The following is a 19120-nucleotide window of genomic DNA, read 5'->3' on the forward strand; positions in this document are numbered from 1 at the left end:
ATGTCAGCCCGCTGAGAGAATTCTGCTGGCTGCACTTCATCAGTTCATTGATTCTTTGTAACACGCAGCACTGAAGCAAGCTTCAATCTGTGTGTGTGTATATATATATATATATATATATATATATATATATATATATGATTAAAAGTATTTATTTTCAGTCTTTAAAAAAAATACCATTTTACAGACATGTTTAAATTAGACAGCAAGAAAGAGAGAGAGAGAGAGAGAGAGAGAGCAAGAGAGAGGGAGGGATGAGAGGAGAGAGAGAGTAGAGGAGAGGAGAACAGCAGCCTGACACAACACAGCCAGGGGATCCCATGCCAATCGGAGCATGGCCTTTTAGCCGAGCGCTCTGTCAGAGATGCCAGTTTGACGGACGATGTCAGCCCGAGTGACATTTCTCCCGGGTTGGGAAGAGGTGACAAAAGTGTGAGACATCGCAGGTTGTTAAAGAGAAGGAGGGTTAAAAGGCATGCAGTAAAGTGTTCCTAAGCATAAAGGGTTGAGGGTGAGTTTATTTTCGAGTCAATTTGGTGTCATTTCCCCAGGTGTAGAGTGTACCACGATGTCCTAGTCATGTGGAAAAAGTGCAAATATTTTTTACTGAAAATTCTCTTGAGCAGTCGTAGATTTGTTTTAAACAGTCTCAGTGCTCGTCAAATTCAGTCACGTACATGTACACTCTTTCTCTCTTTTTTTACATTTTAAATGCATTTGAACATTTGTCATTCTGAAGGCATTCAAAATTAAGCTGCATCTGTAATAACATTTAAATAAATCCAAAGCCTAAAATTCTATTCTGACAAAAATTAAGAGAGTTATTGGTTTACGGCTAAATAACTATTCAAGCCTGTTTCTTTTTTTTGTAGCTTTTGGCAATATGCTGGCTGAATTCATCTCATTTTACCTGTGAGGGTGTTTAACAAACAAGAGAGGAGATCAGAGGTGAGAGGGGGGTGGGGGGAGGGGGTGATGGGAGCGCTTGTTTATTGGCTCAGAGCTCATTAGCATCACAAGCATTAGCGTCCTGCCAGCTCTGTTGCCCCTCTCCGTCACTCACTCCTCTGAGACGGACTGGTTGTCGGTGTCGGAGAGGCGGCCAACATGCACCGCAGAACAAACACACGCACACACACTGCCAATTGTTTTTTGCTCAGTCTTTATTTATCCATTCGCTGTCTGTCTGCGGCTTGACGGATAGAGGAGAGAGAAGTATTGTTGCAAGATGCACTAGGTCAATGCACAAATTGCGAGAAAAAAAATAAATCTTTCAAATTCATCGACTCACCGACCCATTTATTTTGTCCAAGAAAAAACACATTTTTAATTCAATTTGTGTTTCCCCCCTCCAACACCTTCACCCTAATAATAACTGGTTTGTAATAACCACGAAGTGTTCATGGATTTGATTACAGTCATTTAACGTGTTGTCAAACTAAGGAGCTGAAGCGCTAACAATGAGGAGACAGTGGTGTTGGAGCAATAAAAAGAAAGGGAACCGTCTCAGATGCTACGTTTGGATAGTTTTTTTTTACTTAACTAGCATAATGTGTTTTTCCGAGGTAAGGAGCGAACACCTTTTTATTTTTTCAATTATTGCCTTCCGTCCACTCTAAGCCTCGACTACTAATCAGTATGTAACTGCGATGGCATCTGAGGGTTGTGCTGTCTTGTGATTATGTGACTCTTCACTTCTCTTCCACATTATTTTTTAATGCTTTTCCATTGTAGATTGGTTTAACTTTTAACGACATAAACTGAATTTTCTTGTGTGGGCCATTTATATACTGTTCATGCTACTGACTGACTCGGGAACTCTCCCTGCAGCTCCTGACTAAAAATACATGATTGACTGAAGGAAAAATGCTGGCTCCTGGGAGCTCCTTCTGTCTTCAGCTCACCTCCCCTCCCCTTGTATTTGTTAGATCACTCGAATTAAACCAGATGCACGCCAGTCTAAACGTTGTCTCTTACAATAACACAGTTTTTCATCATACTTCTCTACTTTTTCCTCTCTCTTCAATTATTTATTTCCCCTCCCTCTACCCCGTTTCCATCTGCTGATCGTCGTGATGTGTTTTCCAAAAAACAGTGCCTATCTCATCCTGTACTATTTTCTGTTCCTTATAAGTTTGTCTGTGTTATGTACAGCTCATTAAAGATAATGGCCTGCCACAAGATGAACCTTCCTTGTTGGTGTCTCCCCATCCTCACCTCCCTCCCTCCAATGTTTGACCTCTGCACTTTTGTATCTATATCTCCTGCACTCTCCTACTGAGTGCGTGTTCATATGGGCCTAATGACTGCTTTGTCAGGGTTGCTTGTTCCAATTCCAATGGAAATGCTGGGCCAGATGGTGGGTGGAGGAGAAGAGGAGAAATGACAATACATCATATGTACATTCCCCTATCCTGGATGCTAACCTAAAGCCTTGGGGCAAAAATGAAACCCAACCTGTTGTAATGTGTGTACGTACCGAACAGGTGTCGGATATTGGAACATCTACGTGTTTACAGAAACATACTGTATATACAATGGACGGGTGTGAAGAAAGCATTCTGAGTTGTGTGTTCTTCTTGTGAATCGTCGCTTCCAAATCTCATGCTCACATGGTTTGGAAACAATGGAAAAACAGCAGAGTTGTGGTTGTTCCACAGCAGAAGGACATGGCAGGGGAATAAAAGGTAAGAAACAGGCACTGGCATGGAAGAGCAAGATCTGTCCTCTGGTTGGCTACAGCCTCCTGTTCTCATCCAAGAGGAGGGGGAGCGAACAGCCTACCTCACACCAGATGGCTACAGAGAACCAGAGAACACCAGTTTGTGTTGTACTTGCTGAATAAGAGGAGATATATGCTGGATAAAGCTGTTTGAGGACAACCATAGAAACTTTTCTTAGAACATTGATCATCACTGTTAATGGCCCGAGCTATATGAAGGTTACTTATTTGAAACAGGCTGGACTGTTCATGCCGTTCACACATGCAATGCACTGTATCCAGAGTTTACCTGGGTGAGGTGTATGTGTGAACAGAAAACTCCAGATTATTATCATATGATAATATATATTATATTATATTATATTATATTATATTATATTATATTATATTATATTATATTATATTATATTATATTATATTATATTATATTATATTATATTATATTATATTATATTATATTATATTATATTATATTATATACAGACTCGGTCTTCACCCGGTAATTTACCCCAGCACCCCTCTTGACTGAAATCCGGGTGACCCTCCAGAGTAGGGATGGGTATATCGATGAAGCAAATATAGACATGTACTGTATATCATGCAACTTGCGCATGAGCAGAAAAAAACTATGTCTGAGGCTAGAGAACAACAGTCCTTCTAAACAACAACAACGTAAATGTCTGCAAATTGGAGAGATGAAGAGATCTGAGATATTCTGGTGGTTTTGGGCTGTACTGTATTGCACTGCAGAGTATTTCCATACGTTGTCTAGAGTTTGTGTGTGAAAGGGGCTTTAGTTGGAGTACGAGTTGTTGAGGGTGAATGTTCGAAATAAAGAGAGGACTATAAGTTCAGCATTATACCTAAAAACGTGTTCAAATGAGGTGATTAAAAAGTCCAACTTCTCTGCTAGACACACGTTCATGCACAACCCGCCTCGCTCTAACTTCATCATTTCGTGATTATTGAGTATGACGAGTAGTGTACGAATGTAGGTGTGTGTGTGTGTGTGTATGGGAGTGTGTAGGTCTTGGTTGGCATAAGGTAGAGAGTCAGGCAAGCCTGTCGGGCCCCCGAGGGCCCTCTGTGCTTGAGTCTCCATTAGGCTGATGAGGTTTGGCAGCTGAGGTAGCTGGAGTTAGTGTTGAGCTTGGAACCTCCTCATGGCTATAGGCCTAATTAAACCTAGACCTCAGCTCTAATTTAAAAAATAATTATCTGTAGGGGTTCGCTTCCGCCACTGAAGGCTGAGATGATGAGGGTTGTGTAATGTATGTAGGGCTGCAACTAACGATTATTTTGATAATCGATTAATCTGTCGATTATTTTCTCGATTAATCGATTATTAATCGATTAGTGTTTTGGTCTGTAAAATGTCAGAAAAAGGTGAAAAATGTTGATCAATTTTCCAAAGCCCATGTTGACGTCCTCAAATGTATTATGTCCAAAACACACAGATATTTCAGTTTACTGTCATAATAGGATTAAAGAAACCAGAAAATATTCACATTTGAGAAGCTGAAAAAAAAGAATTTTGAAATGTTTTATTAAAAAATTACTCGAAACGATAAATCGATTATCAAAATAGTTGGCTATTATTTTAATAATCGATTAATAATCGATTTGTCGATTAATCGTTGCAGTTCTAAATACATAAAGTATAGTGTGTTCAGTTACAGACCAGTTGATTGAAATGCACACACCTCATGCAATTTAGATGATGTTTTTACCCAAAGAGGGGTTTTTTCAGTGCGCACCAGTATTCATACTGGAAAGCCCAAGTGCAAGCTGAATGTCTAGCTAAGTGGGGAAAAACTACTTTGGATTACTGAGCTGCAAAACTTACTCTGGTGTGTCTCTGTTGGATCATTAGGCCATAGTGGAGTGGGATTCTCCAGACATATATAATTACTTAACTAATCTCTCATTCATCTTGATCATTACTGCGTGGATCCAAACATGTGCAAACATGCAGCGTCTTTGACACTCAATCTTGAGAGTTTGTTTTATTTGTGTGATATACAAAGAAAACAATTGGCTGATTTTTGTTGTTGTTGTAGGTGCAATGGAATAAACTGTTTGACCCTTGGGACCGGCACTATGTTTTCCCATTAAGCTATACTGACAGCTTGACATTTCCCAGGGTAGAGGGCTCTGATTCAGGTATGTTTTATTCATCCTATTGACTTCACATTGCTGCCAAACCAGACACTCAGCAAAAGCCCAAAGTGTGCTTGGTGTCTGTGTGAGAGGGACAGCAGAAGATACCTGTTGTTTTTTTCCTGCGTTTACCTGCCTAAGATGCAGCCACGAGACAGCCGGGTGACATACACAATATACTCATCACCATGCAGACAGTGTGAGGTATTGCCAGCACCTAGAGAGGATGCAACTGCATATTTACTGGGAAGACCCAAGGAGGGCAGGTAGGGTGAAGGCTCGAGAAGTTCAGAACTTCACTGCATCATGCCTTAGGCAAACTGCAGGCACATCATCACAAAATGTATAGCTATATTTGAAAAGGCATCTTCTTCTCTGCCATTCTGGCCTACTGACCGTGCAAAGCTGGAATTTTTCTCAAAAAAAACCGAGGTGCTATTACTGTTCTCCCAAGTGTGTAAAGCTGACAAGGGCAACTTTGTGTTTCAGTGTGGAGGGGGGAAAAGGTAGCATTTAGAAAAATGATGATGTAAGAATGGCAAGACGCTGCATTTAAGTTAAAAATGCAAACTTTGTATACCTCAAATTTTTTCTGTGATAAATAATTTTAAGTGTCAGCATAGCTGATCATACAACACAGGTTTTGTCATTCCCGTATACTTGTCTCAATACACCAGTGTAACCTATAGCATTCTGTTTGCCTGATTAAATGGTAGCATTTAAAATTTGAGTACTGATCAAAGCAAAATTCCTTCAGATATTTAGTTAGTTAGATTTTATTTGACATGGACGTCACAATTACATTTGACGAACCGGATGCATTATTTTAGTGTTTTAGCATACTGTACATGCTGGTTCTCAACACCTATCTACTGGGTTATCATTCAATACTCTGCTTCAATGCCTACACACTTCTGCACAACTGGCCAATTGCTGCGTGAAGCGGGTGTGCTTGCTTTAGGATTGCCTGTTTTAGAGAGCTGAAATACCGTGATGTAGAGTTGTGTTGTTTTCCATTAGTGTGGGGGGGAAGAACAAATCAGAATGTGGTACTTGCAAAGTTGTACATTCAATTAAAGATTGCCTTGTGCAGGAACGCTGGCGGCAAAAATTGCAAATAGATTGAATTTAGTACAGGAGGGACTGTTTAAATCCATGACCACAGAGGTCATATTTATTCATCTGTTAGGGGAAACTGAGCTTGCCTTATTGTGTTCACTGAAAATGATATACATATATACAGTTCTTGCACACGAAGATTACAGTTAATGAAATAAGCTTTGGAATAGTGATGATTGTTTTACCATTATATCTACCAGGTCGCTCTTTAAAATTTGAATACAACTTCCATCACTTTATTTGGTTAGGACGTGGTGTTTCTGGTCAAGGGTTTTTGCAGTGGTCGGTGCAGAGCTTTGCCCATGTGCTATTACAGTACATGCTCCAAAAAATGTGCATATAGTTTTTGGAACTTTTTAGGGATTTTCTTTTTAATGTATCTATTTTTATTTTTTTTTAAAGGTGCAGTGTGTACTATCTGAATATTTAGTGGCATCTAGTGCAGAAGGTACTAGAATCAAAGGCTCCTTAGGTAACCCCTCCCTTTTGAAAAATAACAGAATATACTGTGGCCTTAGTTTATCCTTTCAGTGCTACTGTAAAATCATGGCAGTGCAAAATGGCGGCCTCCATGGTGCCAAGCCCCGCTCTTATGTAGATATAAAAGGCTCCTTCTAAGAGAATACAAAAAAAATAATACTTTTAAGTGTTTCATATGACTTATTAAAACCTACGTATGAATATAATATTACATTTCTACCAAGTCTGTTCTGAAAAATGCCAATCAATTTTACACACTGACCCTTTAAAAGACATCCTTAATAGCACGCAAAGATCATTTTTACCCCAGATCTGGAGAGGACCCATCCCTGTGCTTCCCTCATCTCCAGGCGTGTCACGTGAGGTTAGGAGCCAGGAGCCACGGCTGCGAGCCTGCCCCAGGACAAAGCACTTGGAGCTGGGATACACTGCGGGCCTTGTTCCCCTTCGCTTGGCTCCGTGTCAAGTGGGTGTTTGCTTACTAGGAGGACCAGGACCCCCCTAGATGGGAACGCAGCATAACAGCCTCCACTTGATTCAACTCAGAAAAAAAATTGTGTACACTGGACTTACTGTAGGTATACGTTGATGATCAGATTAGCATCAATAGTCACAACAAAAACTCAAGCTCAGGGTTATATTTAATGGTTTAAACAGAGAAGAGGTAGAGCTGAAGCTGAGGAACCTCAACACATTTATATAGTCACTGTCATTCTTGTATTCTCTATCTCCTATTCTCTATCCTCTATTACCTGATTCATGTGTTGAATGAAGCCCTGCCATGTTGTGTGTGTGCTGTAAATGCATCATTAGGTGGCCATTGTCATAATATAAATGTCGCGCTCATTTTAATTGTCTTAATCCCCTTTGGGCGAGTGCAATAAAGCATTTAAAATCCCTATTATAAATGCAAAAATGCACTGATGTTTAGCTATAAAACAGTGAGCAGAGTCAAAGTGCTCTAATCCCACCAGCAAAAAAAAATAATGTCTCTACGTCTTGCACTCAGAGATAAGGTTCATAATTGAAACTCATTACCTTTAGGGCACATTCAGTTACAATAATATTTTTTCATTACATTCCAGCCCACAGGGGAAAAAAGCGGTGGTGCAATAGAAAAAAAAACGAGAACAGGTGCCCTTGTTGAGAAAAAAAAAAGCTTACTCACCCTGGCAACCCTGTCAAGACAATGATGGCCGACAGTGTTGAGTATACACCCTCTTTTTCCCTCTCCTTTTTCTTTGTCTTTCACATTGCCTGTCTGCCTGCCTGTCTGTCTGTCTGTCTGCCTCTCCCCAGCATCTGGCTAAATCTCACCAGTGTCCTTGCTGATGCCCTCCGGTGAACCGGGCCATGTCAAACCACAATCCATCAATCACTCAGTGCCAGCCATAGGGGAGAGAGAGAGCATGAGAGAGACGGAGAGAGAAGGAGTGGAGAGGCAGAAATAGAGGGATGAAGACAGTGAAGAAAAGAAGACGGTGAGGGTGAAGTATAGCCACCAGTCCACCCTCTCTCTCACCCTATTATTTTCCCTTACTCTCTCTCCCAACCTCCCTGTCACCATGCACAAAGTCTTCCGGCGTTTGCAGTCAGCTGATGGAGGAGAGATGAGGGGAAGGACAAGGACGGAAGAAGAGGTGAGAAAAGGAGATGAGGGCAAAAGAAAAGATTCAACCAGAGGAAAGTGAAGGAGGGAAGGTAAATGTGCAGACGTCAGAAAATGAGTGAGGGAAAAGAAGGAGGACAAGAAAAAAGGAATTAGGAGAAAGGAGGACAAGGAGGAGGAGAAGGATTCAAGAAGTCATCAGAACGGAAGCAAAAAAATAAAGTGTGAGAGGAAGCTACGGGTGAGGCTGTCAGCAAGTGTGTGTGTGTGTGTGTGTGTGTGCTTGCGTGTCCTGTGCCAGAATGAAGTGTCTCTGTCAGGGCCCCAGTTCCCCCCTCTGGGGCGCTGCTGATTAATTGTCCGTCCGGCTCCTGTGATAGCGAGCACTTTAACCAAGAGTCCCAAGACGCTTTGCCCGTGTCCCATCCCCGCCGAAAGACACCTCTCCTCCTGTGTATATCCAGCTGCCTGCCTGCCTGCCTGCCCCTGCCCTTTCCCTGTACAAAAAATTGGAGAATTGTGTTATTTTGTTCCCCCCATCCGGTTTCTCTTTTCCCTGTCTATACTCTGTTACTTACGCGCTGCGACAAATAATTGCACATCAGCACCCCATTCACCTTGCCATCGGGGGATCATGTCTCTCTGTGGGAAGGGGGATTTTGAACAAAGGCAAAGGGGGTTAGGGGGGGGCTGAAAACAACAGCATGATATACAGCTGTGCAGTGTACACCCCCCCCCCCCCCTTGTGTTTACATGTGGTCTCGTGACTGGCTGAGATAAAGCACCCCTGTCTCAGGTAAACAGTCTATCGCACAGCAGGCCAAAATGGCAGGGTTGACTTTGGACCTGGGTTGCACTTAGTCAGCTCCTTCTCACATTTGATATACACTCTCATCCCGCCCCAGCCATCCTATTATACACACACACACACACACACACACACACACACACACACACACACAATGTAAATGTAAAGCGTGCCCTTTACTGTTATAATACTGTATGTCTAACGTGTCACACAGATATTAAAGACATTCCATTCTCATAAACCTTAGCAGAGTGTATGGCCAAAGAGAATATCTAGGATAGTCATTTTCGCACAATGGTTAACATTTACAATTATGCATACATTTTAAAAAAAAAGTATCTGCTTTTCTACGCTGTGAGGAATAACTGTCATACTCAGCATTGTCCCTCTCCTCCCCTCCCTCCCGCTCCTTCTCTCTCTCTCCGCCAAACTGCAGAACCGTGGCATCAACCTGGACGGCTATATAGCCAGCCCCCCCAAAAGCAGCCAAGGTCAATTGCCTTTTCTGCTCCTCTCATCCTGTGCTTTATGTACCTTCACATCCAGGGAAGAGCTGCGCTATTTCTGCTCTGCTGCAAGGTGACTGCTGCTTTACACCAGCGACAGCCCACACTAACACAGGCAGGAAAGAGCACCCAACCTTTCCTGTGATGTTGAATGATAACGTATTAAAGTGTATTCACATAATAGTGAAATGTATAGCTCATTGGAATGTACATTGTTCTGTTTTTTTAAACGACTAAAGTACCATAACATTCTGCACAGCAATAGAGGAGTGCATCTTTGACTGGTGTTGAGGTGGCATAAATGATCATAATGTGAGCTTTGGAAAAGTTGCCGATCAATACTAAGAACTCAATTATTATTCTACCGAGCACCGAGATTTCTGTTTTTCTGTGGCACGTACTCTTTGTTTTGGAGCAAAATCAATATTTCAATAAAAAAACTCCTGAGATGTTTTGTTAAAATCAGCTGATCTTTTTGTGTTAACACAGTCACTCCAGTAATCATGTTGTACACCGTAGTATGTCAGTAAAACTATGTATTTGGCTGAAAGCAGATGAATAAATACTGAAAAAGTAAGCTTAAATCAAAACTGAATATTATGTTTACTTTGAACATGCCTTCTGCAATTCATATACTTTCATATCGGCCTGTTTGAATGGACTATTTCTTCTTAATGGCAGTTTCTGATTGCCTTCATCTATGATGAAAAAATAACACCCTGCCTTAAATGCAAACAAAGGCTAACCTATGTGCTTTTGCTCCTTTGCAAATGCACTTGTTCAACAACATTATAAATTTCAGCATAATATGGATGTAATATTAATATTACAAATGATATGACAGTTACAATGAGTAAGGGCATCATATAACCTTTCAGTTGCAGCATTCTCTGTGTCATTCCCCCAGTAAACTGCTTACATTTTACAATAGCATTACTGTTATGTATTAATATTTTTTCCACATAAAAGTGATAATAGGTTTGGTGCAGCCATTTTTCATCCTTGCATAGATAAAGTGTTCCCCATGTCAAGGCTGAATATCTCCCTCTCCCTCCCTCTCTCTCTCTCTCTTTCTCTTGCTCCCAGATGTCTCCTTACAGCTGCCATGACTGACTGCAAACTCATTTATTACAGGTCACAAACGCCAAGTGCTTCATTTAAAAAGGACCCCGACACCCCCCGCAACCTCACTAGCCCCCTCCTCTCTCCTCTAACACAAGTGAAAAATCGCCCTGCAAGAGCGGCACACAGGGTTACACCACTACATTACCACTGAACGGAGGCCAGCAGTGTCCAGAAGAATGGGCACAGTGAGGGTAAACACAGGGATACAGAAGGGAGAGTTTAGTGGGATAATAACTGCATGAACAGCGACAGTGAATTTGAAGATTGTTAAAGTTTCTCCTTTCAGATGTGAGGCCCCCAAAGTTAAATAAATAATGAAATGTAACCTTACGGTGTGTACTGTCTGAATGACTAACTGATTGAATGGTTTAAAAAATGTTGTAATGAGTTTGTTTTTAACTTATGGCACAATTACTCTAAACCTTAACCCAACATCCCAATCCCAATGTCATATTTAATCGCAAAATCACCAAATCCAGATTGTGCGTGAAATGTGTGTGTGTGTGTGTGTGTGTGTGTGTGTGTGTGTGTGTGTGTGTGTGTGTGTGTTCCTTCGGCCATATCCGATATCACTCAAAAGCCCCACTGTAATTACATTGTAAATGCAGATTAGCTATGAATATTTTATTGATGGAATTACTAAAAGAAGAAAGGAGACAGAGAGTGGGAGAGAAAGAGAGAGAGTCAAGAGAACTCAGCCCTCCCTTTAACACACACCCACACGCGGGACTGCATGAAAAGCTTGTTTGAAGGTGGAGCTATAGTCTTTCATGCCCGAGTTGTCAGCCTATTATCATCCTTTCATATGTTCCAGCACCGCTATTAACTTTGAGCCAGAATAGAAAAATAAAACAAAAAAATATAGTGAGAATAAAACACTTCACTCCAATGTGTCAGGTTGTCTCTTCAGAGAGGGGGGCGGGGGCATGGCAGACCCAACTCTTATCAACTGACTCTCATTCTAATATGTGGCAGTAATGACTGTGACTTAACTACAGATTAGCCATCATTTCCTTTTGTCATTTTAATGCTTCCACATTATGTGGAGGCTTACAAAAGCCACAGATGAAGGCAGAGGGTGGGCGGAGGAAGACGAACTGTTTCAGGCAGACACTGGAGCAGAGGGAGAGAGAGAGAGAGAGAGAGAGAGAGAGAGAGAGAGAGAGCGAGAGAGAGAGAGAGAGTCCCTGGAGCTTGGTAAGTCTGTCAGTCACCCTCTACCCTTCCAACGATGCAGCCATACAAACAAAAACTGACAGACCCATTCACCCCCCCCCCCACACACACACACACACAACACACAGACATACAGTATACATGCACAGTTTTCCCAGACCCTCTTGTCACCACATTTTGAAAGCCTCAAAATGTGCTTGTCAAAAGGTAGGGTGTCTGACAGCTTTTCTGCAGCCCTCCAAGACTATGCAGAGGACAGAGCTCATTGAGGGGAGAGAAGCAGCAACAGCAACAACAACAAAGAAAGAAAGAAAGATGAGGGATCAAAAGTTATCACGGAAATGGCAGAGGTACATGATGCGTTTGGACACCTTACACGGGGCCGGGATCGCTCTCAATTGCCTCATACTTCACAGTGATGGCCCATGGTGAAGCCAGTAGGAGTGCGTGGGTACGTGTGTAAGTGTGTGTGGGATGATGTCTCGGAGTGTGTGTGTGTGTGTGTGTGTGTGTGTGTGTGTGCCAGTGAGTTACTCTGGTACCAGTCGGCACTGGCAGACAACTTTATGCAAATCTTATTTAAATAACACACTACATTTGAAAAAATATATTGCACATCTTGCACATGTGACTGTTTAGAATGTTAAAATTACAAATATAATTTTCAAATTGTTTTAAATTTCATATCATAAAGAGGATGACAGCCCAATTTTCTCTCCCATTTCTATGAATGTCTGATGTATGTGTATTGTTGTTGATGAATCTTTATTTTAGTTTTGAGAACACGCAAACAGATGCAGACCAGTTGAAAGTTGGACTCTGTTATGTATGCTAGATTTCAACAACATGTTTGGGGGTTGCATGGAAAAGAGTTATGCGAGTTCTAATTGAACTGTATTTAACTATGGTATACTGTTTAGGTAAGCTTTATTCAAATGTAATTTAACTGAATTGGGAAAACTAATGTAAGGGTCTAGTGTTGGTCAATGTTTCAGTGAATTGCTGGTTGAGTTTGAAATATGCTATTTTCATCAGTTAAATAGAGAACTTTTTTTGTTGTACAAATATCTTATTTATACAGATAGCAGACTTAAACATTGCAACACGGAGATACAGACAGAATCAGTCTAAACACAGCATCATTTGGCCTTTTTTTTTTCTTTGTGTCAATCCCATTTTGCTGCGCTCAAGAGGGCTGAATGGCAGCAGAAGCCCTGACAATGTTATTGTCCTTGGTGCTGAGAGCTTGTTCTTGGTAGCCCTCTAAATGCACATTTGCCAACCTAATTAAAACGTATGGGATTGATTTCCCCTCTGCTGAAACTTAAGTCCCCAATCCGTCTAAACTAGCTGCGGTATATTGTCAAAGATATCAAGCAGGACCATGGCTCGTGTTTGTTGCATTACCTTGTTAATGAAGGACTTAGTTTGCTGTGTATTCAGCTCCCAGGGCCTGTGCTGCACGGAGGCTATCAGGATTTCTATGTGCCTTTCTCTCTCTCTCTCTCTTGTGCTCATTTCCTTTCATTCGCTCACGCGCGCATAAAAGTGCTAAAGCACACTCAATTTACAGGAAGCAAAAAAGAGAAAACATAAAAGCACAGAAACATGGAGGGATGAAAAATAGCAAAACAGCATTGGAATTTTCTTTTAAATGCCTTATCAAATCTGCAGAAAATCTAATTGCTTGTAAACCACGCTTCAATCGTAGAATTTGCATCTTAAATACACATGTGGTAGTGAACAGCTGGCCAGATTATGCATGTACAAACATGAGCGATTGGCCAAATCCAATTATGACATTCTACAAGAGAAACAAAAGGACATTTAATAGTTGAGCTGACACTGATGCATGGCAAACACATGCACATGTATGGTGCATTTGAAACGGGAGGTGATAAATGAGGGTGCGATGCCTGTAAAGGTCACACAAGATATGATCCAATCATTTCTGCCGGCTGCAGACGGTGAGACTGGTTATGAGCCCATCAACAAGTCAAAACTGGAAAAACAATGTCGGCAGTTGGGTCTTCAGGAAGAAATAATGATAGCACTTCCTTCCTGTCATCCTGAACAAATAAATCTCTTGTTATCTAATACGTTTTGGATTGATCTGATATTATAAAGGTTATATGTCCCTGTGGTAGTAATTAAATAATAGTAAAGTAATATCACTGCAGTTTAAAAATAAAATAAAATAACAACATTATGAACAATAAGGTCAGAGTCTCCAGCCTTTTTTTAAAGCATATTACAGTGATTTTTCACTTGGGATTCTTGCGGCTGCTGTACCGATGTATTATTGATGCCAGTGATTCAAAAGCAGTTTGTTTGTTGAGAAGTGGGGAGATTTATAGGAAACATAATGCCTTCCACTATACTCTCACAGTGAAACCACAGTCTAGATTACACACACACTAAACAGAAAGTTTGTATTCTTTATCTGGCTGCAGGGGGAAATCCCCAGGGGAGGAAAGCTCAATAAAAATAGTTAGAATTTAGTTTCTACAACAAATGTCTTTTAGCTTTTTTTTTCTTTTTTCTATGGACTGTAAGTAACATATAGCAAGGCAAGGACGATAATAGACCACTATGTCAATAACATTGATAGCAACACAAACTCACAGGAAAGGAGAAAGCAACAATATGTTGTAATCTCCACCTTCTGATTTATCACGTTAACCAAATAATGACATCTTCTCTGTCATCGGGGTTTGATCAACTTTGATTATGAGTAGAACAGCAAGACTCGGGTGTTAACGTCTATTCATTTAAGAGATTTCTCCATGTAGATCGATGGCTGTAAGTTGCTCCTCATCTCTCTCCCCCGGACAGACACAGTGGAGATGAAGGCACAGAGGTTTCACATTCCCTTTTTTTTCTCCAACAAATGGAAGTGGATCACCACCTAATCAACGAGCGCCATTCTTCTAATAAAAAGCCTGGTGGCAGTGGAGGGTCAGAGCGCCCTTTATCAGGAGACAAACAGGCAGATATGACTGTAAGAGGGGTTTTGTCACCAACCTGAGCCGTGTGGGCTGCTGAATGTAACACCAGTATTCCCCTACAACTTAGACTGGAATAGCAAGAATAAACATGTGATGAAGAATAGTGAACATGAAGTCAGGCTGTCGCATGGTGAGGGCATGAAAAATAAGAGGAAAACTAAAGAAAAAAGACCTAACAAATCCTTCTTTCTCTCTCTCTCTCTCTCTTTTCTCTCTGTCTCTGCTCACTCCACCCCTATAGTAAACATTTTTATATACTCTGAACTCCTATCTGAGAACTGCACTGTCCGATGCAGTCCAGTTAACAGGAGGGAAACCATAAAATGGAGAGGATGCAGTAGAGGACATGTCTCCCAAACCCAAACCCAAACCATGCTCCAACTTCCATTTCATTTTGAGAAGGATGTCCATACAAGTTGTGATCAGAATTCTTCAGAAATCAAACTAATCTCTTGGTCTGCATCGAACTATAAGAAGCTGTTGAGAGCTGCAAAACAGGGTCATATAAGGCTGTAGTTTCATACACTTGCTAATTGTAAAAGCCCCAACTTCGGACACAAACACACAAACACACACACACACACACACACGCACACACACACACACACACACACAAGCATCCGGAACAGATGACTTGACTGTACTCCTGCAGCACAGAAAAAAATTGAATATTCATAAACACAAATAGAGTTTTTTTTGGAATGTGGCCATATGGTTTAGAGTCGGGCAGCTGTATTGCAGTTCCCAGTGCTATCCTACAGCTACAGTGCGTATGGCTGCAGTCAGACAGAGAGTAGAGTGCAGAGCAGGAGGACTCCGGCACACTGGCAACGTTCGGTACATATGCGCCTGCCGTAATGTGAAAACCTATTAGCTCCAGTTTAGGTTCTTTGTGTTTTCCATACATTCAAAGAAAGCAGGGTTCCCTATGTGAGCTGGGGAAGTTAGATAATGTGTAAGCAGTTAACAAAACTTGAGAGAAAGGTTTTCACAGTTGCTGAAGAGGTGACATTTTGATACAAGAAAAAGAGGTATAAAATTGAATAGAAATTTCATCCACTTTATCGAAAGGGCAGTGTGTTTGCGATGAATCAGGAGGCGAGCTTGTTTTAAAATAAGCTCAGAGAAAGAAATTGTATAGTGCACAGTTTTTCTATAATTATCTTGTGGTAGCCTAAATCATGACTAACGGTAAAGAAAGTGGCTCGAATGCACATCAAAGTGAATCAAACACACTTAAGATAACTCTTTCTCACCCAAATGCATGCATGCACGGACACACACACACACACACACACACACACATACACTCTGACTCTCTTCAGGTACATTTACAAGACCTGGAGCTGCAACAGGAGTTGGTGGATGTAAATTGTGGCTGTCATGCTAGATTCAGGTGCGTGAATTAGTCCTAAAGACAACCACTGTTGTATGTTTTATTTGTTCTGATATAATTCATATTTCATTTCATTTCCTGTTATGCAGAGCTGCAAAACGCCTTCTTGACAACAACAAAAAAAATATTGTGTCTGCCAAATTGGCCATTGTATTTATTTCAATACACCGCAATTTGCTTTGCACGCGGGGGATCCTTTCGAAACATGGAGCAGTGTTTGACCAACATTCTATTGACAGATAAAAATCCATATCAAAATATAAATGCTGCTTATTACTTCAATACATATAATAAGAGACAGTTATAATTCGTTTCACAATGTTCAATCATTGTAACCTGCCTCCTTTCAAGCTGTAGGTTAACTGGACACGGAGCTTAATAATAACCATAGGTTACCGTGGTTGGCCTGTGCGTAAATATGTGCGCATCAGCTTTGAGGGAATACATTGCAAACGGTTTCATTCAGCAATTATTTTCACTAAAAGAGAATGCTTAAACAACAAGTTTCACCTCTTTTAAGATTTGAAGTCAGCAAAACAAGACCCACAAGGAACAATGAGAAGGAACTCCCCACACATACAGAAAAAAAAGGCAGAAAATGATAACTTGAATAATTTGACACTGACTAGACACTGGCTCGGGAAAAAAAAATCAACGACTCTTAAGCGAACTTACTATGATTGAGTATGCGTTATTTCCGATTTTCCCTCTCATTAGTCGTATAACAATAACAGCAAACAATCAACATATAAGTGTTCAGAGATTGTTTCATTTTTTTACACAGTGGAGAGCGTCAATACAAGTGCATGGATACAGGGTGTAAACGTGCATACATTGTGGTCATGTCTTTCTTCACATTGTAATCGTTGTCCTGCCTGAAGGGGATTATGCATGAGGATGAGGATGATGATGATGATGATGATGATGATGATGATGATGATGATTATGATGATGGTGGAGGTGTTTTTTTGTTGTTGTTGCTTTTGTCTATTCGGCGAATATCTGTTATTTACGAGCCCTCCAATCTCTCTCTCTCTGTCTCTCTGTCTCTCTGTCTCTCTCTCTCTCTCACATACACACACACACACACACACACACGCTCTGCTCACTGCGCGCACCTATAGGCTACTTCCCTGTGCGTAAAGAGCGCCTCTGCACTGTACAAACGGTACTGCCACTGTGTCAGCCCCGTTCGCTTCAACGCTGACTGTCAAATGTGGTCTTGAGGATTCCCAAATGAACTGAGTCTAGGTTAGGGAGTTACACAGATCAGTGCTTAAATGCAACAACTAGGCCTATAGTTTCCAAACGAGTCCCTGCACGACTTACAACTTATTAAGTTATTTATTCAAATTGGTGCCCTTGGAATGGCAGCGCTTGGGAAGCGTAACTGCCTAATACAACCAGCTGTCCTAAAAACATATTCAAAGAAATGAAAAAAAAAATACACAGGGGTTGCAGCTTATTATTCCATGTACCATTGTTCTCGAGTCTCGAAGTGAAGAGAGAACACAGTCTAGCAACTTTTCAAACAGAGTCGTGCACTTGACAGCCTGTCAATCCACGGGAGGGAAGATATGAGCACAGTTGTAAAGCAAGGCTGTCAACTCGTCTTGCGTCTGTCCACGCTGTGTCTAAAGCACACATACACACGTGTGATGGACATTAAACGCTCTCCTGTCCCTCCGAATTCAACAGTGCCGCTCTGTGCACGAAGGAGACAGACAGAGCAGGTCACTCGCTCGTATTCACTCATCACAACAAGATATGTCCTGATGCCACCTGCCATCTGCTAGAAACAACACCTGTGTCTCAGTTGTACAGCGCTCCCCCCTCCTTGTCAGGTAAATGTTTAGTCTGGGATTTAGACGTTTCTTCAAAATGACAGCAAGAGGTGCGAATTGTGTATGTCATTCTCCAAGACCCTTGTTTCATACGTGGAGAGAACAGTGGTATGGGAAAAGTGTGTTCGGTGGATAGTTGTGCCACTGAGCTCAGTGCGCACCGACACTAAACTGCGCACCGGGGGGGAAGCAGACGGATGGCGTTCACTGACTCACCTGATTGTGAAGAGCTCGAGCCGCACATGAAGCAAGTCAGGAGAAAGCCAAAGTAACACAGGGTAGTCGTTGGTTTCATTGTTGTGCGTGGCAAGTATCTCCTTTAAAATTCACATGTCCAGCAACGTATCCTTTCCTTGAAACATCCAAGAAAGGATGAGTCGTTTGCCGTTTTTTGAAGCCTCTTCAGCCTATGTTTGGGGGACTTTAGTCGCTTTTGACCAAGTTCGCAGTTTGTCCGACAGTCCTCCTCCACGTCGCCTCTCAGGAGCCTGCAGTCCTAATTTGTGACTGGCCGTGAATGCAAAACAAAACAAAAAAACAGTCGAATATTAGTTTCCAAACGCGCGCACTGCAAATCTTGTCTAAACAGTATAAAGCAGTACTACTCATGCCATTACTCCCCGACTTGGATACAGTATGCAGCTGTAGACTCGTATTCTTCAGACACACCTCCCGAGTGCCCCCAACTCCTCCTACGGACCCGGTGATTGGCACTAAGGCCTGGCGATCACTCCAAACCCCGCCAGACACAACGCCATGCGCCCTGCCATTGGCTGACACGAGATGCCAAAACCCCTACGAATGTGTGCGTCGGCTCTGTTGCACCTGCCACACTGAACCCAGCACAGATAGATGCTGCAAGAAAGATTTATAGTGGTAATGGGTCAAATGGAGCTGAATATCACTTGTACGTGGCTTTCTCATGGGCTCCAGTAGATCTTATCCAGATTTGATGAAATATATTCTCTCATCGCCAAGTGCTGTTGATTTAATACTGAATTGAACTGGCAGCAATGCACTTTGGGAAAGTAGTGTGAGTGATGCCTACAAGTAGAATAGATTCCATTATATGAATATCAGGTTTGTAGTGAATTAAATTGTCATGTTGCTGTAGATCACGTGCATCTAAATATGTATCCATTCTAGCTAACGTTGCTACATTTTATG

General features: G+C 41.6%; 1 protein-coding gene across 1 annotated transcript in view; it reads right to left on the minus strand.

The window, feature by feature from the left end:
- Window positions 1–18481, minus strand: part of erbb4b (erb-b2 receptor tyrosine kinase 4b) — a gene marked incomplete at its 3' end in the record, with an annotated part of 297976 nt that extends 279495 nt beyond the window's left edge. Inside the window, exon 1 of the mRNA XM_080038662.1 lies at window positions 18170–18481. Coding sequence (XP_079894788.1) covers window positions 18170–18248 — 79 coding nt within the window. The 5' untranslated portion in view covers window positions 18249–18481. The remainder of the gene's footprint in view (window positions 1–18169) is intronic.
- Between the last annotated feature and the right edge of the window lie 639 nt (window positions 18482–19120).

This window comes from Ammodytes marinus (assembly GCF_949987685.1).
Source record: "Ammodytes marinus genome assembly, chromosome: 12".
Classification (NCBI taxonomy): domain Eukaryota; kingdom Metazoa; phylum Chordata; class Actinopteri; order Uranoscopiformes; family Ammodytidae; genus Ammodytes; species Ammodytes marinus.